This window comes from Pagrus pagrus (assembly GCF_965226575.1).
Source record: "Pagrus pagrus genome assembly, chromosome: 14".
Taxonomy (NCBI): domain Eukaryota; kingdom Metazoa; phylum Chordata; class Actinopteri; order Spariformes; family Sparidae; genus Pagrus; species Pagrus pagrus.
Genome location: NC_140198.1, coordinates 19934529 through 19955396, shown reverse-complemented (window position 1 = coordinate 19955396; position 20868 = coordinate 19934529). Strand labels below are relative to the sequence as shown.

The 20868-nt window shown below is 41.6% G+C and overlaps 2 protein-coding genes across 5 annotated transcripts; both read left to right on the top strand.

Annotated features, from left to right (window-relative positions):
- Window positions 1-605: 605 nt before the first annotated feature.
- On the top strand, window positions 606-7208 carry pigs (phosphatidylinositol glycan anchor biosynthesis, class S). The gene is made up of 12 exons (XM_084373171.1): window positions 606-804; window positions 2077-2216; window positions 2327-2438; window positions 2526-2615; window positions 2742-2833; window positions 3059-3299; window positions 3397-3539; window positions 3632-3746; window positions 3846-3991; window positions 4135-4235; window positions 4315-4525; window positions 6143-7208. The coding sequence occupies exons 1-12, from the start codon at window positions 786-788 to the stop codon at window positions 6419-6421; spliced, it is 1689 nt and encodes a 562-aa protein (XP_084229297.1). The 5' UTR covers window positions 606-785; the 3' UTR covers window positions 6422-7208.
- A 491-nt stretch (window positions 7209-7699) lies between these two features.
- On the top strand, window positions 7700-12811 carry LOC311269256 (serine/arginine-rich splicing factor 1-like). 4 transcript variants are annotated; one of them, XR_014624064.1, is made up of 6 exons: window positions 7700-8170; window positions 9464-9648; window positions 9745-9917; window positions 10805-11048; window positions 11367-11458; window positions 11870-12811. XR_014624064.1 is itself a non-coding variant. In XM_084373320.1 (4 exons), the coding sequence occupies exons 1-4, from the start codon at window positions 7977-7979 to the stop codon at window positions 10985-10987; spliced, it is 735 nt and encodes a 244-aa protein (XP_084229446.1). In that variant the 5' UTR covers window positions 7700-7976; the 3' UTR covers window positions 10988-12811. The 4 variants fall into 4 exon arrangements, 1 of the variants encoding a protein (XP_084229446.1); XR_014624065.1 differs by having other exon boundaries at window positions 11367-12811; XR_014624066.1 differs by having other exon boundaries at window positions 10805-11458.
- Window positions 12812-20868: the final 8057 nt, after the last annotated feature.

The window sequence follows — 20868 nt, the reverse complement described above, 5'->3', positions numbered from 1 at the left end:
CCTATGCTTCAATCAAAAGCACAATTTTATTCAATTAAAAACAACATCACATTTATCAGATATACTGTCTAGACTGTATTAATGTGGTAAATGACTATTTTAGCCTACATCAGTGTACAGAGGACCATTCTCAGCAACCATCACTCCTGTGGCCCAATGGCACATTGTGTTAGCTCATCCAAGTTTATTTTGTTTAAAGGCTTATTGTCCAAACCTTGTCCTTGTCTTGATTTCCTTTTCTATTCATTTGGCAACTCAATTTATGAATTAAGGTGTGAGTTTTCATGAAAAACGTGAAACTTTTGTCGCTTGCTCGATATGATGGAAACCAGTATGTCATCACACAGCCTGAAAATGTTTTTAGTCCTGACAACACTAAACATTTTTAAGTAAGGTGACATTTAGCCGTTGCAGGACTTCTGTGTTTGTTGTCAATCACTTTATTTGTAGACAAGTGTAAGTGTTTATTTGGTCTTTGTAGGTAATAGTAAGTTACGTTAAGCCACCACACGGGGCGCTAGTGTTCATGATGGCCTACATTGTGTTAGTGCGTTTAATTTCTACCACCTGGTGGGCCGACGGTGAACTCCCCGCCTCCCCACGTTACAGACAGGTGTATATTACAATATCCCAAATCAAATAGTAGAGTTGCGTCTGAATTAGGAGTTATTTGTGTTTTCACAGCCACATTAATCCCCCGGTTTGTGTCTTTGATGTCGGTCATGTGACGTGTGACTCGGTGCGGTGTCATATCAAACACACCCCATTTAGCTTCATTGACAGAAATGGCTACCGCGGAAGTAGGTGAGTGGATTCATAACTGAATTTTTATATTCATTTACGTCCTACATAAAACAGCATCTGCACCAGCTGACAGCAGTTCAGGAGGGCGTATTTAACACGTAGTTACGACCGATGTAGCGACCGTAGCAACATACCGCTGTTCTGTTCTGTGAAGCTAACAGCTAACAGTTAGCTAGCCGCAGCAGCAGATGCAGCAGTGATGCCTTCACTGAAGACACTGCACACACACACCTGCTGTTTTTTGCCACATTATGTCTTTTATTGTCACTATTTATTTTTTATTCTAAAATAAACTACAGCACTATAATTATTAAAGTCTGCCTTAGCAGAGAAAAACGCCTTAATTCGTCGTATTTTGTATTTTTCTAGCTTTAAAAATAAACCAGGTTTTGAAGCTGTTAACTGTGTGTTGACTAATGAATGTTGTCTCTCTCAGACTAAACATGTTTGCATCTTGTATACTTCAATGAAGTATGTCTGCCATCTAGCATCAAGCTCAGTCTTTTATTGAACATACATATTTATGTAGAGTGAGGCATCAGGCAACAATATGGATAGAAATCCTCTGTCATATGTAATTTGGCTATGTGATACCATTTAACATATACATATATTATTTGACAGACTGTCAATGTGTAAAATAACGACACAAAAGTGTATTTCCTGGTTTATCTATTGACAGATCAAGGTGTCCATCACTAGGGCTTCAACTAAGCATTATTTTCAGTAGTGATTAATATGTTGATTATTTCCACGTTTAATTCATTAATCATTTGGTTTATAAAATGTCAAATCCTTGTGAAAAATGCTCATCACCTAAAGTGACATCTTCAAATTGTTTCTTCGGTCCAACCAACAGTCCACGGCCCAAGACCCTTCATTTACTATCATACATGACAAAGAAAAGCAGCACATCCTTACATTTAAGAAGCTGCAACCAGCAAATGTTTTACATTTTTGCCTAAAAAATGATTGAAATGATGAATCAGTTATCAAAATAGTTATTAATATCAACTAATGATAATACTAGACATAATTCAGGTACAGCAACCACAGTATACAGCATGACATTGTCTCAGGTGGAAAATGTGTCTTTATTATACTATTTCATGTTTCTTTTAATTTTTTAATTTCGTAGTTATACATTTATCTTGCAGTACTTGCTTTAATCTTCATTTTATATTTTCTCACACTATGTTTTATACTTATGCACCAATACACCAAGGCACATTCCTTGTACGTGAGGCTTTTCTGTCTCTGTGTGTCACTCAGAGCGTAGGCGTGGCCAGCTTGCTGCTCTGTCCATAGCAGCGGTGGTCATCATCATAGGAGTCCCTCTGTGGTGGAGAACAACTGAAACATACCGCGCCTGGCTGCCTGTCAGTCAGATAACAGAGCTGGCTAACCTTCAGGTTTGTTAATGCTGCTTCCTTTTGCTGACATCTCTTCATCTTTGTGGTCTATTTTTTCTTTCATGTGTACCTTTTTAAAAATGTCCCTCCTTTTATGTATTTTCTTATAGCTACAGCTTTGTGCTGATGTGGAGGTTGTGTTTGCACGTGGAACTGTGACACCAGAACAGCAGAAGAAGGTCCCGCTGATGCAGACGCAGGATGAGGAACACACAGTAGATGGTGATTTATTAACACTATCTGTGATCTTATGGTAACAAAATACGAACGCTGCAAAGTTATTCATGTCTGAAACTCTTTTGTTTCCAGAGGACACAGCTTTGAGGTACAGGTATGACACAAGATACCGCACGGCTACAATCATGGAGGAGGACGCCCTGAACCAGCCCACTGCTGCAGGTGAGATGTTGCCTGCTCATCAGATCAAGATTCAGTTGCTGTTGTTCCCAACCCTAACATTTTGTAATCTGGGTGAGGCAACAAGTTGTAACTTCTGTAACTTGTATCTCTGTTCTTCTTCTTTAGAGGCAGATCTATCTCTGCACACGCTCAGTGAGAGTCCTTCTGGTTCTTTGGTTGTGTATGTGATCCCAGAGTCATCTTCACTGCTGCCCGAGGTTCAAACTCTCAATGTTTAACTTTTTTCATATACTGTATATATTTAGCTTCAAAGACTAGTGTTTGTCTACTGTTAACACTTTCCTATTTAATAACACGGATAGCAGTCTAAATACAATACCTTCTGCACGGCTTACAAACAGAATTATGATTCAGTGTGTCACTCTAGATAAACAGGAGATAATATAATACCCAACACCAACTTTTACCTTCATGCCTCTCAGGATGTAAATGTGTATATTGGCCAGCGACGCACAGCCCTGCTGCGTATTGGAGCCCAGATGAAAGTGGGCAGGACACTAGAGCAACTGTTGGCTCACCTGGAGCCTCGGGTCAAGCAGGTGCTGCAGGTGATGTCTTTCAGCCACACTGACATCACGGCCGCCCTCAGCGACAGAGTCCGTCTCAGCCCTGGCAACAAAGAGAGCATCGCTGACAGTATGAGAGCCTTTAAGTCCAGCCCAGGTCTGTCTTTGTTTCAGCGCAGTCATACGGACCAGTGTACCAATCAGAATATAATTATTTCATTCTGTTCTCTGCTTATTCTTGTCTTCTCTTTAAGGTTATGAGATAACTTTCAGTCTGTTGAACCCAGACCCGAAGTCCCACCGGCTACACTGGGACATTGAGGGGGCGGTGCAGACCTACATCCAACCATTGCTGAGAAAACTGGCTCCTTTGGCTAACTTTAGCATTGACTCTCAGGTACAGTGTGTGGAAGTGTGTGAATTTGCAGCACACACCATGATGTTGAGATGCTAGGCTACTGTATGTTAATGAGTAAAATCTCCTCACAGACGTTGTACTATGCCATGCTCGGTGTCAACCCGCGTTTTGACAGCAGCCGTGGCGCCTACATACTCAACTCTGACAGCCTCGCTCATGTCATCAACCCTGTGGAGGCGAGACTGGGTAAAAGACAACACACTGAATAGAAACGTATTTGTAATGTGTTCAGGTGAATTTATACTGTATGTGTTTACATTTTTTTTTTTTTTTTTGCATTTCCAGGCTCAAATGCTGCATCTTCCAACCCAGTGTTGAACTTTCTTCTGTACGTCCCGGATGCCCACCATTCACCCCTTCACATCAATGACCACAAGAAACAGGAAGTGCCTTCTAATGCCTTTCACTCTCCACGATGGGGTGGTATTATGGTAAGATAATCTGATGGCAACACTGGGTGAGAGGAGTCTGAATACTATGAATGGTTATAGCTTAATTTAAGTGAATTTGTCATAATCACCATGGTTTGTTATTTATGCAGTGATTTTGACTCTAATTTGTTGGGTATTTACAGGTCTATAATGTGAATGGTTTCTACGAACCAGAGGCTGAGTTCCCTGTTGACATCAACATCAACATGGCCAAAGTCATGGGAGTCTTCCTCGCACAGCTTCGGTAAATGGATGCCTACAGTATGACCGTTATTGATTTTCCTGTAAACACAGTTTAACTTCCCTGCACTGTTTCCTGTCAGGCTGTTGCTGGGTGTGCAGTCGCCCGCCCCTCCCCCCGGCTTCCTGGTGGCACCGTGCAGCAGTGCAGGAATTGCTGATTGGGAGCTGGACCGTCTCATGTGGAGTCGGAGCGTGGAAAATATTGCAACAGCAACCACAACCATCACCTCACTGGCGCAGCTACTGGACCAGATTGGAAACATAGTTATCAATGACAACATCGCTCAGCAGGTACGATGCATACACACCTGAGTTAATTAGTAAGTTTCTATTTGTGTGCATTATATGAGTGTGTGTGAATGTACATATCTGGCCCTGTAGGGGCTCCGTTCTGGAGCATCTGGTCACTCAAAAAGATTGACCTCTAGTCATCGTTTATTTAGTGATTCAATTAATTCTGGTGTTGTGCTCAATGACAGCTGGTTCCCACTGTTAGAGAATCTATAGATCAGTGCTTAGTAGGTGGTAACAAAGAAAGGGGATGTCATCTTCTTCCATAACTAGCTACCTACTTACCAAGCTTAAATTCATTAAAGGATAAGTACCGTTTTTTACAACCTGGACCTTATTTCTGGCAAAAGATATGGTCATTTACTCACCCAGATAACTTTGGTGTCATTCGGCGTCGTTCGGACGAAATTAGATCCAGTGTAGCGGCGATATATCCATATAATGGGAGAGACGGGGCAGCGACACACAGCCTCTATATAACGCATTATCTGCCACGAAACTAGTTAATTTCACTAATATTTTGTTATGAAATGCTAGCGCTATTAGCCTCTGAGTCCGGGCTCGTCCGTTATCAACATCCGGGGTCAAACTAGCAGTAGCAGCTACAGGTAAACAAGGCGCGCTGTCGCGGGTGCGCGCGCAGCTCAGAGACGACATCTTCCAGGTCAGAGGTAGTAGATCAGCCTACAGACCCCGGATGTTGACAACAGACGAGCCCGGACTCAGAGGCTAATAGCGCTAGCATTTCATAACAAAATATTGATGAAATGAACTAGTTTCGTGGCAGATAATGTGTTATATAGAGGCTGTGTGTCGATGCCCCGTTACTCCCATTATATGGATATATCGCCGCTACACTGGATCTAATTTCGTCCGAACGACGCCGAATGACACCAAAGTTATCTGGGTGAGTAAATGACCATATATTTTGCCAGAAATAAGGTCCAGGTTGTAAAAAACGGTACTTATCCTTTAAAACAAAATAAAGGCAATAAGCATGGATGAGTCTGATGCAGATATATTTTTTGGACACTTTATGCATCTTAGTAGGTATTATTAGGTGGACATTGCAGTTCCTGGGCAGTACAATAAACCCACAACATATTTCTCTGATCAATATGAAAAATGTTTTACAATTATAATATATATAAATAAATATAATTATATTATAATTTAACTGCTACCAGAAACTGCTATTGCAGCTTCCATGTTACCTATAAAGAACATCAAGGGGACAGCTATGAAACATGCTATAAGCATGGACGAGATCGATGCAGTTATATTTTGATGGACAGTGTGAGAAATCAAATTGATTTCACATAAGATTTCTCTATATGATCATCTGATGAAACATGCAGGTTGAATGATTTAGAATGCAGCTTTGCTTAAAGTGTTGCGTCTATTGGTCTGATGGTGTCAATTTAAGGAATACGTCCAGACATAATGTTTAATGTTTCGTGTTGACTCAGTCATGGTAATAATGGTTGTTGGCCAAGATATTTACTCATTGTTTTCTTTTACGAATTTAACAATACTCTAATAGAAGTTGTTAAATATAAAACTCTCTCTTCTGTAATTGCATCAGTCCAACCTCTGATTGTTGTTGCTGTCACTCAGGTGTCCAGTGCCGTCACGTCTCTGCAGCTGGCTGTGGCCGAGTTGGAGGCCGGGAACCTCGGCTTTGCCCTGCAGTACAGTAAAGAGGCCATCTTGGCGTCGGAGAGAGCATTCTTTGACCCCTCCCTCCTCCACCTCCTGTACTTCCCTGATGACCAGAAGTTTGCTATATACATACCACTCTTCCTGCCCATGTGTGTGCCTATTCTGCTGTCGCTGCTCAAAATCGTGTCTGAGGCCAGACAGAGACGCAGAGAAAGACACACCAAGAAGGACTAAGAAACACTCTAATAGATGATGTGTTGAACACTTCTTCTGAACAGTCAGTGGCCTTCATATTGAGGTACAAAGGTAGCCATGAAAAAAGACTTATTTGCAGCATTGGGTTGTGCGATTTACAAACCCAGGGCTCCAGACTGCGACCATAAGATTGCATTTTGCGACCATTTTTGGAGACAGTGCGACCTGCAAAATGATCATCTTTTTGCCATAATTGCCAAAGATATATAAATAAACACACAAAAGAAAACAAAACAATCCATGATCATTCATTTGATCCACTTCCTCAGTACATAGACGGTTGTTGCAGGAGCACCTGTGCAACCAGTGGAAAAAGTTAGTCTGGAGCCCTGAAATCAGTCATGTATGATTTTTTTATTGTTTCATGGTATTTTTAAGATTGTAATGAATGGCTGCTGTGGCTGTCTGACACTGGAAAGCTTGAATTGTTTGAAATGTGTACAAGTTTTATAATTAAATTTCACTTTTTATTTTAAGTTATTTACAAATAAAGACTTAAGTTGTAACTTGTGTTTTTGTTCTGTGGTTAGCAAAAAAATAAGAATGACATGATTGTATATCATTAGTATGTTAATTTGGTAGGCAAGCCTAGAGCAACTTACACTTATTTTATCCAAGTGTGAAAGTTTGTTGGTCACCTTGCAAATAATTAATTGAAAAAAAGTGTAAATGCATCTCACTGTCTTCATCAGCGCAGTTGTTTGTAATTCAGTTGTTCTTGGATTCTTTGTTTTGTGAGACAAACTAAAGCACTGACTATATTGTCTTTTGTGTTTATACTATACTTGTGTCTCTGACCGATCCTGAATGTGGCACGAGCAAAAGAATCCCAATGCATCATCAATGTTATTTAGATATATTCACACTTTTATTCATGTTAAATGGGCCAAAAAGGATGCTGTGGATGTAATACATACACACATACTGTTGACTAAACAACCTAACCTCAAGCTCCATTTAATAGCTGTTTCAGAGTTTTTGACCACATCATGTGAGTTTCATTAAGCCGATGGAATTTTGTTCAAAAGTCAATTTTTGACCACAAATAAAGTTAATTTTATATGATCACATTTAAGTAACAGCTCCTGAATAGACCTTGAGGTGAGATTGTTTTGCAAACTAGTGTTTCCACTGCTGAGGATGATTTTTAAAATGATTTTCATATATCGCATGCTCATATACTGTCGGATGTGAGTCACACCCCAGGACAGCAGGTGGCGATGTGCGCTCCTTTAAAAGTGGTGTGAGCCTTCTCTTCATCACTGAAGGAAACACCGTTGTTGAAGGAAGCAAGGCGCAAGGAGTCGCATGGCCGCAGTTTGCAACTTTTTGTTCTTGTTAATTTGTTGTTAAATCCACCCTGAACGATTTCAGCTATTTAAACTGTAGCTAAAATTGTTAACGTGTAATTCACAGATAGTATTTTATATACAGTGAACTACCGAAGTTTTGCTTTTGTTTGGCCGGAAGGGACCTGTTAGCCAGCTAGCTAACTGCAAAATTAGCTAACTTACTTAGCCTGTTTTGTGCTAACATGTCTGGAGGAGGTGTAGTTCGAGGACCCGCAGGGAGCAACGACTGTCGGATATACGTCGGGAATCTCCCCCCAGATATCCGCTCAAAGGACATCGAAGACTTGTTTTATAAATATGGAGCCATTCGTGATATTGATCTGAAAAACCGAAGAGGAGGACCGCCGTTTGCCTTTGTGCAGTTCGAGGACCCGAGGTGAGCTGCGCCATGTCTCACTGATATGTCCCACCGCGCTTTCCGTCATGTTGCACCCAAACCTTTTCCAATATATCTACAAATTCCTTGAAATAAACTCGTACAATCGGCTGTCGGTGTGTTAGTTACGAGCTGCAGTAAATAATTTCTCCGTTAAAGTTCAGTTGTTTGACTGTTAGAGGGGGCTGCTGATTTATTTCTTTGTTCGCGCACAATAGTTTGTGGCGCTAAAAGGTGCATCTATTATTTAGACTACCCCCACTGAGGGCTGCTGTGGACTGCGTTAGTTTTAGTTGGAAAGGAAGTGCAAGCTAGGTTCGTTCCAGCCATACTCCGTTCTCGGGAGATGTTTGCTGTAGGCCACAACCTTCAACATGGCAAACCAGTGTGCGTGTAAAGTAAATACAGCATTTAGAGCTGCAAAGATCAGTGTGTTGATTTACAGAAAATTAACCGGCAACCATTTTGCTGATCGATTAGTCATTCAGGTCAACTTTCACCACTCTCTGGTTCCAGATTCTCAAATGTGATCATTTGCTGCCTTTTCTTGTCTAACATTACACTACATTGCGTGTCTTTGTGTTTTGGACTGGACAAAACAAGACGCATGATGATATTACAGTACCTTGAGGAACTATGATGGGCATTTATCACTGTTATATTGTGTTTATAGAACAAAATAATCAGTTAATTTAGGTCTTTCCTCACACCAAGTATACCAAAACAACTGACTGCAATCAGTCTGGCTCTATAAAACAATCTCTGTGTGGCATATTAGTTTTATCAAATTATATCAGCTAATACTTTAATGGATAAATCTGTGAATCCACAGTATTAAAAAAAGCTGGCTTAATTGCATGATAGTGAGAAAATGTAACGTGCTCAACATTAGCATAACTACAGGCAGTTGATGGCATGACAAACACTCAAAGGCTTGGATTGCAGTGCGTTTCAATTTAGCATGTATCAACAGATTTCAGTGCCAATCTTGAAATACCAGAGCAGCTGCCAATCTAAGTCTTAGTATGATCTTCATGCCTGTGCACATTTAAGTAGATTAGATTCTCCCCTTTTCAAATTCAGCAGCTCCACTTCTTCCTTTTGTGGAAACAAATCATACTTGTAAAGAGTCACTTTACCAATAGTTTCAGGGTGTTCTCCACCCAGATTTCTGTCATCAGGGCATATATTAATTCAGTAAGACACATTTTTCTCCCAGGTTTCATTAGTATAGGCCAGTAGTTGCAAGATTAACTAGTAGCACTGTGTTTACTGAACTGTTGTATTTCACAGGGATTCTCAAGATGCTGTCAGCGGCCGTGATGGCTATGACTACGATGGCTACCGCCTGCGTGTTGAGTTTCCTAGAAGTGGAAGGGGAGGTGGTGGCGGTGGTGGTGGAGGAGGTGGAATGGGACCCCCAAGGTCAAGGCATGGTCCCCCCTCCAGACGCTCCGACTACAGGGTTGTTGTGACAGGTGGGTTATGGTGACCATTTCCTCTGCAGGTTGTGCTTATGTCTATATTACGTTTAAAGCTGAATTAAGGAGTCTTAACCAACTTTTTCCTTTCAGGCCTACCTCCCAGTGGAAGCTGGCAGGACCTGAAGGATCACATGCGAGAGGCAGGTGATGTATGTTATGCTGATGTGTACCGTGATGGCACCGGAGTGGTGGAGTTTGTACGCAAAGAAGACATGTCCTACGCTGTCCGTAAATTAGATAACACCAAGTTTCGCTCTCATGAGGTACGTAAAGGTTTACAGCCTCAGGCTGACTTAATAAGGATTGACTTTGCGACTGTATTTTGGAACTGACAAGTTTTCTCAAATGAAGAAAGCAGGAGTGAAGGTGGAAATGACCTGGCAGTAAGTAAAGGTCGATTTTATGTTTGAATGGCGATATAATATTGCTTTGCATCATAATTCTGGTTCTGTCTGTCATTTGTGTCGAATACTCTTCAATGATTGGTTTATTTATCAGAAGATGTTGGCCAGGTGTTGGACCTACAGTTGGACCAAATGATTTAGAGCTGTGTGCAGACAAAAATGGCCACAATGAACCACAATATAGATGTTTTACAAGTCTAGTATCTACCCATAAAGAAATCTTGAAGTGGGCAGTTTACTGTGAAATTTAAAAAAAGCATATTTTTCCTCTTACCTGTAGTGCTTTTTATCCATCCGGACTGTTTTGGTGTGAGCTGCAGACTTTTGGAGATATGGACTGTAGAAATGTCTGCCTTCTCTCTAATATAATGAAACTAGATGGCACTCGGCGTGTAATGCTCAAAGCACCAAGAAAGGCATTTTAATAAACTCAATGTGGGAAGAACTTTGTCTACGGCTATATAAACTCACGCATTACAGGTAAGATAGGAAAATATGTATTTTTGGTTTGAGGTGAACGGTCTCTTTTCAAGATGTCCAATTTGGATTTAGACCTGGTTGGTGAACAATTTTACATATATGCATGTTCAACTAGAAATTTAGTGGTCTTGGTCCATGTGTTGGTTCTGCAAATGCATCTATGAGCTGTATAAATGTAGTTTTGTGTGCTGATTATGTTCCCTGACACATTGTTTGTTGCTGCAGGTAATGGATGCTTAATGATGTGTGTGCGTGTGTGTCTTTAGGGAGAGACGGCCTACATTTCTGTGAGGACGGATGGTCCACGCAGCCCCAGCTACGGTCGTTCCCGCTCTCGTAGCCGCAGCCGAAGCAAGAGCAGGTCACGCAGCTACTCCCCTCGTCGCAGCAAAGGCTCTCCACGCTACTCTCCCCGCCGTTCCCGCTCCCGATCTCGCTCTCGCACCTAGATTCACCCTAACGATGTGCCCAGAGCCGGAGAGGAAATCTTCACTTTGCTCAACAAATCCTGTATACACTTCATGGATTATCTCAATTGTTACCTGTTTACACTGTCTTTGTGTGTTCCCTATCCCCCCAATTTTTTTTGTTGCTTTTTTTTTTTAGTTTTCATTTTTAAAGATGAGACGGGACAAGTCTGTTCTGTGTTCATAGCCCTGTCTCACTCTGTCTTCCCTTTTCCCTTTTCATCAACACTGTTTTTCTGCTAACCATCTCTGCCCCTTCTCTTTACTTTTCTTCTACTTGTCCTTGTATGTTTTTGTTTTCTTTGGCTTTTTTTTAAGCATATACTACTGTCCTTTGACCTTCTTGTGTGTCTCTCTGTAGAGTTCAGAGGAACAGGATAGGATGGGAAGAGAGGAAACAGTTCATATTAGGATAAACAGGAGGAGGAGGAGGATTCAAATGTGGCACCAATGGTATGATGGCTGTGCCTTGTCCACTGTGAAATCTGCATTATAAGGCTATTCATTTCTCGACATACACTTGACAGTAGAGTGCCGTTGTAGATGTTTTCAGTTGATACAAGTTATACCACTTTGTATATTGAGACCCAAAGCTTGTCTGTATTTTTGCTTTTTCTCATTTTTAGTATCCAAAGTGAATCTGTTTTGGGATTGATTATAGATAGTGTCCTTTTGGTTTTATCAAAGTAAACTCCTACATAGATTCATTTATTGGCATTTCCAGTATCTAAAGTAATTGCTAGTTTTTTTGGGATTGATTATATCTTTCTTTTTTTTTCTTTTTTTTTTTTTTTCCTTCAAGTATTTCCCGAAGGTGTGATTCTAACTTGCCTCCTTCTCTTTGGTTCTGCTGGTATTCTGAAGGTTTGGACTGGGCTCATTGTCTCCCCTTTCCGGAGCCGGAACAGGATTGAGGATCAGATTAGGATTAGACTTCAGGATGGATACATGGAGCAGGAGTATGGGAACATTTTTACCCGGAAAGGATCCCGAGGATCCCTGTCCACGTAACCCCATCAAACCGGAAACATTGTAGTGAAATATTTAAACTAAATTGGCCTTCAAATAATCCAAATAATTTTTTTCCCATTTTGTGTGGGACCTCAGAGACACAATTTGTGACGGCTCTCCGACCAGAGATTATTTTTCAGATTTTTGTTTTTTAATTTGTAAAAAGAAGAGCAAAGCTGGGCTCAAAACCAGGAGGAGGGCTGGGAGGTGCAGGATGGATCCATTCGCGTAAGGAGAGTGGTAAATAGTGGGCAAACATTAAAGGGGAATTCTCGTATTTTTAAACCTGGGCTCCATGTTTTCATATTGTAGTGAGGAAATGACTGATGGGTAAGAAAAGCCAAATCCACCGACAGTAACTCTCGCATAGTAAAAAACCAACACTCAACAACTTCGGTTTGATGGAAATAAACGCTTAATTAACAACTTTGAGTTTGAAAAGGGAGAGTGGACATCAGAAGCAGCGGGGAGAACTGCGTAAGGTCGAGCTGCCAGCTGAGGCGATTGACTGACTGTACAGATTCCAAAACTTTTTGTATCGATTAGCCATTACACACCAAAATATGTAAATGTGGGACCCGGGTTTAAGTACTGGAATTTCCCTTTAACAGTGGAGGAGGAGTGGAAAGGGAGGACTGGGAGGCGACACGGGAATGTGACCTTAATGTGGTTTGTATGTTTTTCTTAGGTCAGTCTTTTCCTGAGGAGGATGATTTCTGATTTTTCTTTTTTTAAAGTATAGTATCGGCTATCTTAAAGCTTTATTCTCTTTTAATAAAACTTTGAATAACCCAAGTTAAATGTTTGTGTTTTTCTTTCACTGTACTTTCAATACAAAAGAGGGTTGGACATGGAAATGTGCAACACTTGCTCTCATGTAAATTCATTTTGGCAATTTGTATATAGCTGTATGTAGCCTAATACCAGAGGGCTTGGTATTAGGCAACCAGAGGGCCCGTGGCTGATGATGGTTTCAGTTTTTTCTATTCTTATAAGTGTAAGCAAGGTAACAATATAAGCTCAAATGTTTTGTAAATGGAATCGAAATATGCAAAGTCACTTGTAACTCCAGCTGTCATAGTATAGTAATTGGAGTATACTAATATTTACAATGTTGGCCTCTAAAAAGTAATGAGTTTAAAGCTGTAGATGAAATCAGTCAGAGAAAGTAGAAGTGCCTCGTTAAGGTGTAATATACAAGAATTCTAGTTGAAAACAAAAAAAAGGAAACAAACGGAACATGAAGGAAGTTCTGTCATTATATCTGTGTATTGTGTCGAGATATCTGCTTATGTTAGCATGCTAACCAATTAGCCCTGGCCTGTTCCTGTCCTAGCATTGTAAATACTAACACTCCTCTGGGGCTCCAAACTCCCAGTCTAGACCACTAGATATATGGCAAACTGAGCTAACTAGCTAGCAGCAACTACTGTAAGCAACAGTTAGCTGATACTCTGGTGATATACAATAATTACATGTTGCGCCTTTTAATTGTACTCATTTACAATATTTAAGTAATTGTGGTTAATTGCACTCGTTCAGTGCACATTAATACGTTTTCTTTTTATTTTACTTTAAGTAATGTTTGGCAGCAACACATTATTTACGTTCTTGAACCAAACTAATAATGGACATAAAGAACGAGTATTTGGCGGCAATGTTTTGCGTGACTGCGGCAACGTGATGACGTGATGTAGGCTGTTTGTTATTGGTCAATCCAGCTGTCCAATGGTGCTAACTAAACAGTTATTAAAGGTCTCCTGTAAATGTCCCAGTAGTTAGCTAAGAGTAGAACAAGCAGTAGATTTCTACATTTTGTTTTTGAAGGTACAACTATTGCTGGTCTGCTGGTCTGAACAGCAGTCCTAAAGCATCCTTTCATCCATGACATCCTGTCATAGTCCTGGATGTGTTTGTCTGTCATTCAATATAACTTTAGATTTTATGGTGGCACTTCTTCAAATACTTCCCTAACCCTTAGTCTGATTTAGTCAGTTATGTCATTCTTCGATTTATCATTTCATTATTCATTTAAATTACAATGAAAGGTTTTGTATATTTTTTGCATCAGGTTTACGACAGACCCGAATGTCTGGGTCTGTTTAGTTTATTTGGTTTGGTTTAGGATTTGGAACTTAAAAGTTAAAATAAAAATGATTGCATTTAAAGAGGGACTCGTGAAAAAAGTTGTATAACAATCTTTTGTGTCTCCAGAGGAAACTGCATGTAATCTGATAATTTTTTTCCAGTGATGTCACTAAGTAGCTAACTTGCATTGTGGGTAATGTAGGCACACCAGGTGTGGAAAGAATTCCACTGGACTGAGTATTGCATTCATATAATATGGTTGGACTCATGGATAGTTTTAAAAGAAATTATTAAAATCGATATAGCAGAACCAGAGACATCGCCTTTTTTTATTACATACATCCTTCTTCTTTTTCGAAACATGGTGCCTACAATACCCACAATGCAACTTAGCCACTGAGTGACATCACTGGAGGCAGTAGAATGCCGAAGTCCCGCCCCTTCCGGTAGACCCCATGGGACCTTATTTCAGGAAAACTTTGTATATAATGAATGGAGAGAGTCAAATAATGTTTTGATCCCGCTTGAATTGTGCCAAGAACCACACATATGATGATGAAGATAATTCTTCAAACCAAAAAAAGTCAGTTTGTTGTACTTAAAGTAATCTACTTTTGTGTTAAGCCGCTCAGTGAACTACATCGTCTCACTCAACACACTTCCCCATCATCAACATGGCCGCCAAATTGGCACAGAAAAGGTACCGAAAAAGATGAAAATTTTACACACTTTAACGTGTAAAATTGGTGGTGTTACGTTTCAAGATTGTTAAGTTTGCTGGACTTTTTAGGTTTATTTACAGTAGATTTTTTATGGTGAGGAACTGAGGTACTAGAGGTACAAATAAAAATCAGATGCTATTGTTGTGCACTCTTTTAACATTTCACTCACACAAACGCACAAAACAATAAAAACAGTTGTAACAAATCTTTAACATGTTGACAACTTTTGCCGTGGCGTCGCTCGCAATTGCCTCATTTCAGCCAAAGTGGTGCTCTGTACTTACTGGTGTTTGGTACTTTTTTACAGGACAGGGGTTTAAGGGTTGGTTTTGTTACATTTGCTGCTTAACCACAAACTCTGTTAAAGAGCAGAAGCAATCCTGAATGGAGCAAGGGTGTTTAGGTTGGTTTTCTAGGAATAATTGATGTTGGTGTTATTAGTGTTTGGTAGGATGTGGTTAGGTATGTTGTTCTGGGCAAACGCAAAGACTCAAAATGGTGGCCAATGTTACATTATATATATTGGGCTCAGCATAATGTAGCAGCTTATATGTAACAAGACATATATCAGTACAGAAATTATTTTATTTCATAAACTGTTACAATCGTTTACTTCAGCTTGCTTAAGGCTGCTGTTAGGGCTAGGGTTAGGGTTAAGGGGCTAGGGTTTCGGATCACGGTCGTCTTTTGACCGATTGACTCGAAATTGATCACGCATGTCCTCCTCACTGGTGGAATGAGGCTCGCCAGTTTTGGTTGGATTCTGGTGGAATTTGTATTTTACATGAATATTTTAAAGGAAAAGCGACCATTTTTCATCAAAACCTCGGCCGATTTTTTCAATAGCTTCCAGGTCTTTGGACCGATTGACTCGAAATTTCCCCCAAACGTGCTCCTGTACTGGCTGAACGAGACACAGCAGTCCCCGTTGGATTCGGGTGAAATTTGTATTTTTGGTGAATATTTTAGTCAGAGGGACAATGTTTCATGAGGCCTGGCTTAAGGCTGAGGCTAGGGTTAGGGCTAGGGTTAGGGTTAGTGATCGACTGGACCGATTGACTCGAAATCGATCACGCATGTCCTCCTCACTGGTGTAAGCAGGGTCGCCAGTTTTGGTTGGATTCTGGTGGAATTTGTATTTTACATGAATATTTTAAAGAAAAGACCATTTTTCACGAAAAAAAACCTCGCCGATTTATTTCAATAGCTTCCAGGTCTTTGGACCGATTGACTCGAAATTTCTCCCAAACGTGCTCCTATACTGGCTGAACGAGACACAGCAGTCCCCGTTGGATTCGGATGGAATTTGTATTTTTGGTGAATATTTTAGTGAAAGGGGCCATTTTAAATGAGGCTGGCTTAAGGCTGCTATTAGGGCTAGGGTTAGGGTTAAGGGGCTGGGGTTTCGGATCACGGTCGTCTTTTGACCGATTGACTCGAAATTGATCACGCATGTCCTCCTCACCGGTGGAATGAGGCTCGCCAGTTTTGGTTGGATTCTGGTGGAATTTGTATTTTACATGAATATTTTAAAGGAAAAGCAGCCATTTTTCATCAAAACCTCGGCCGATTTTTTCAATAGCTTCCAGGTCTTTGGACCGATTGACTCGAAATTTCCCCCAAACGTGCTCCTGTACTGGCTGAACGAGACACAGCAGTCCCCGTCGGATTCGGGTGAAATTAGTATTTTTGGTGAATATTTTAGTCAGAGGGACAATGTTTCATGAGGCCTGGCTTAAGGCTGAGGCTAGGGTCAGGGTTAGGGTTAGGGTTAGTGATCGGCTGGACCGATTGACTCGAAATCGATCACGCATGTCCTCCTCACTGGTGTAAGCAGGGTCGCCAGTTTTGGTTGGATTCCGGTGGAATTTGTATTTTACATGAATATTTTAAAGAAAAGACCATTTTTCACGAAAAAAAACCTCGCCGATTTATTTCAATAGCTTCCAGGTCTTTGGACCGATTGACTCGAAATTTCTCCCAAACGTGCTCCTATACTGGCTGAACGAGACACAGCAGTCCCCGTTGGATTCGGGTGGAATTTGTATTTTTGGTGAATATTTTAGTGAAAGGGGCCATTTTAAATGAGGCTGGCTTAAGGCCGCTGTTAGGGCTAGTGTTAGGGTTGAGGGGCTAGGGTTTCGGATCACGGTCGTCTTTTGACCGATTGACTCGAAATTGATCACGCATGTCCTCCTCACCGGTGGAATGAGGCTCGCCAGTTTTGGTTGGATTCTGGTGGAATTTGTATTTTACATGAATATTTTAAAGGAAAAGCGGCCATTTTTCATCAAAACCTCGGCCGATTTTTTCATTAGCTTCCAGGTCTTTGGACCGATTGACTCGAAATTTCCCCCAAACGTGCTCCTGTACTGGCTGAACGAGACACAGCAGTCCCCGTCGGATTCGGGTGAAATTTGTATTTTTGGTGAATATTTTAGTCAGAGGGACAATGTTTCATGAGGCCTGGCTTAAGGCTGAGGCTAGGGTCAGGGTTAGGGTTAGGGTTAGTGATCGGCTGGACCGATTGACTCGAAATCGATCACGCATGTCCTCCTCACTGGTGTAAGCAGGGTCGCCAGTTTTGGTTGGATTCCGGTGGAATTTGTATTTTACATGAATATTTTAAAGAAAAGACCATTTTTCATGAAAAAAAACCTCGCCGATTTATTTCAATAGCTTCCAGGTCTTTGGACCGATTGACTCGAAATTTCTCCCAAACGTGCTCCTATACTGGCTGAACGAGACACAGCAGTCCCCGTTGGATTCGGGTGGAATTTGTATTTTTGGTGAGTATTTTAGTGAAAGGGGCCATTTTAAATGAGGCTGGCTTAAGGCCGCTGTTAGGGCTAGTGTTAGGGTTGAGGGGCTAGGGTTTCGGATCACGGTCGTCTTTTGACTGATTGACTCGAAATTGATCACGCATGTCCTCCTCACCGGTGGAATGAGGCTCGCCAGTTTTGGTCGGATTCTGGTGGAATTTGTATTTTACATGAATATTTTAAAGGAAAAGCGGCCATTTTTCCTCAAAACCTCGGCCGATTTTTTCAATAGCTTCCAGGTCTTTGGACCGATTGACTCGAAATTTCCCCCAAACGTGCTCCTGTACTGGCTGAACGAGACACAGCAGTCCCCGTTGGATTCGGGTGAAATTTGTATTTTTGGTGAATATCTTAGTCAGAGGGACAATCTCTCATGAGGCCTGGCTTAAGGCTGAGGCTAGGGTTAGGGTTAGGGTTAGGGTTAGTGATTGGCTGGACCGATTGACCCGAAATCGATCAGGCATGTCCTCCTCACTGGTGTAAGCAGGGTCGCCAGTTTTGGTTGGATTCCGGTGGAATTTGTATTTTACATGAATATTTTAAAGAAAAGACAATTTTTCACGAAAAAATACCCCGCCGATTTAGTTCAATAGCTTCCAGGTCTTTGGACCGATTGACTCGAAACTTCTCCCAAACGTGCTCCTGTGCCGGCTGAACGAGACACAGCAGTCCCCGTTGGATTCGGGTGGAATTTGTATTTTTGGTGAATATTTTAGTGAAAGGGGCCATTTTAAATGAGGCTGGCTTAAGGCTGCTGTTAGGGCTAGGGTTAGGGTTAAGGGGCTGGGGTTTCGGATCACGGTCGTCTTTTGACCGATTGACTCGAAATTGATCACGCATGTCCTCCTCACCGGTGGAATGAGGCTCGCCAGTTTTGGTTGGATTCTGGTGGAATTTGTATTTTACATGAATATTTTAAAGGAAAAGCAGCCATTTTTCATCAAAACCTCGGCCGATTTTTTCAATAGCTTCCAGGTCTTTGGACCGATTGACTCGAAATTTCCCCCAAACGTGCTCCTGTACTGGCTGAACGAGACACAGCAGTCCCCGTCGGATTCGGGTGAAATTAGTATTTTTGGTGAATATTTTAGTCAGAGGGACAATGTTTCATGAGGCCTGGCTTAAGGCTGAGGCTAGGGTCAGGGTTAGGGTTAGGGTTAGTGATCGGCTGGACCGATTGACTCGAAATCGATCACGCATGTCCTCCTCACTGGTGTAAGCAGGGTCGCCAGTTTTGGCTGGATTCCGGTGGAATTTGTATTTTACATGAATATTTTAAAGAAAAGACCATTTTTCACGAAAAAAAACCTCGCCGATTTATTTCAATAGCTTCCAGGTCTTTGGACCGATTGACTCGAAATTTCTCCCAAACGTGCTCCTATACTGGCTGAACGAGACACAGCAGTCCCCGTTGGATTCGGGTGGAATTTGTATTTTTGGTGAATATTTTAGTGAAAGGGGCCATTTTAAATGAGGCTGGCTTAAGGCCGCTGTTAGGGCTAGTGTTAGGGTTGAGGGGCTAGGGTTTCGGATCACGGTCGTCTTTTGACCGATTGACTCGAAATTGATCACGCATGTCCTCCTCACCGGTGGAATGAGGCTCGCCAGTTTTGGTTGGATTCTGGTGGAATTTGTATTTTACATGAATATTTTAAAGGAAAAGCGGCCATTTTTCATCAAAACCTCGGCCGATTTTTTCATTAGCTTCCAGGTCTTTGGACCGATTGACTCGAAATTTCCCCCAAACGTGCTCCTGTACTGGCTGAACGAGACACAGCAGTCCCCGTCGGATTCGGGTGAAATTTGTATTTTTGGTGAATATTTTAGTCAGAGGGACAATGTTTCATGAGGCCTGGCTTAAGGCTGAGGCTAGGGTCAGGGTTAGGGTTAGGGTTAGTGATCGGCTGGACCGATTGACTCGAAATCGATCACGCATGTCCTCCTCACTGGTGTAAGCAGGGTCGCCAGTTTTGGTTGGATTCCGGTGGAATTTGTATTTTACATGAATATTTTAAAGAAAAGACCATTTTTCATGAAAAAAAACCTCGCCGATTTATTTCAATAGCTTCCAGGTCTTTGGACCGATTGACTCGAAATTTCTCCCAAACGTGCTCCTATACTGGCTGAACGAGACACAGCAGTCCCCGTTGGATTCGGGTGGAATTTGTATTTTTGGTGAGTATTTTAGTGAAAGGGGCCATTTTAAATGAGGCTGGCTTAAGGCCGCTGTTAGGGCTAGTGTTAGGGTTGAGGGGCTAGGGTTTCGGATCACGGTCGTCTTTTGACTGATTGACTCGAAATTGATCACGCATGTCCTCCTCACCGGTGGAATGAGGCTCGCCAGTTTTGGTCGGATTCTGGTGGAATTTGTATTTTACATGAATATTTTAAAGGAAAAGCGGCCATTTTTCCTCAAAACCTCGGCCGATTTTTTCAATAGCTTCCAGGTCTTTGGACCGATTGACTCGAAATTTCCCCCAAACGTGCTCCTGTACTGGCTGAACGAGACACAGCAGTCCCCGTTGGATTCGGGTGAAATTTGTATTTTTGGTGAATATCTTAGTCAGAGGGACAATCTCTCATGAGGCCTGGCTTAAGGCTGAGGCTAGGGTTAGGGTTAGGGTTAGGGTTAGTGATTGGCTGGACCGATTGACCCGAAATCGATCAGGCATGTCCTCCTCACTGGTGTAAGCAGGGTCGCCAGTTTTGGTTGGATTCCGGTGGAATTTGTATTTTACATGAATATTTTAAAGAAAAGACAATTTTTCACGAAAAAATACCCCGCCGATTTAGTTCAATAGCTTCCAGGTCTTTGGACCGATTGACTCGAAACTTCTCCCAAACGTGCTCCTGTGCCGGCTGAACGAGACACAGCAGTCCCCGTTGGATTCGGGTGGAATTTGTATTTTTGGTGAATATTTTAGTGAAAGGGGCCATTTTAAATGAGGCTGGCTTAAGGCTGCTGTTAGGGCTAGGGTTAGGGTTAAGGGGCTGGGGTTTCGGACCACGGTCGTCTTTTGACCGATTGACTCGAAATTGATCACGCATGTCCTCCTCACCGGTGGAATGAGGCTCGCCAGTTTTGGTCGGATTCTGGTGGAATTTGTATTTTACATGAATATTTTAAAGGAAAAGCGGCCATTTTTCCTCAAAACCTCGGCCGATTTTTTCAATAGCTTCCAGGTCTTTGGACCGATTGACTCGAAATTTTTCCCAAACG

Bases quoted from the DNA above. Each gene is read 5' to 3' on its own strand.
- LOC311269256 (XM_084373320.1), top strand. From the start codon at position 7,977: ATGTCTGGAGGAGGTGTAGTTCGAGGACCCGCAGGGAGCAACGACTGT. The intron at 8,171-9,463 runs GTGAGCTGCGCC...TGTATTTCACAG, and splicing joins GTGCAGTTCGAGGACCCGAG to GGATTCTCAAGATGCTGTCA. The intron at 9,918-10,804 runs GTACGTAAAGGT...GTGTGTCTTTAG, and splicing joins CCAAGTTTCGCTCTCATGAG to GGAGAGACGGCCTACATTTC.
- pigs (XM_084373171.1), top strand. The intron at 2,217-2,326 runs GTTTGTTAATGC...ATTTTCTTATAG, and splicing joins CAGAGCTGGCTAACCTTCAG to CTACAGCTTTGTGCTGATGT. The intron at 3,540-3,631 runs GTACAGTGTGTG...ATCTCCTCACAG, and splicing joins ACTTTAGCATTGACTCTCAG to ACGTTGTACTATGCCATGCT.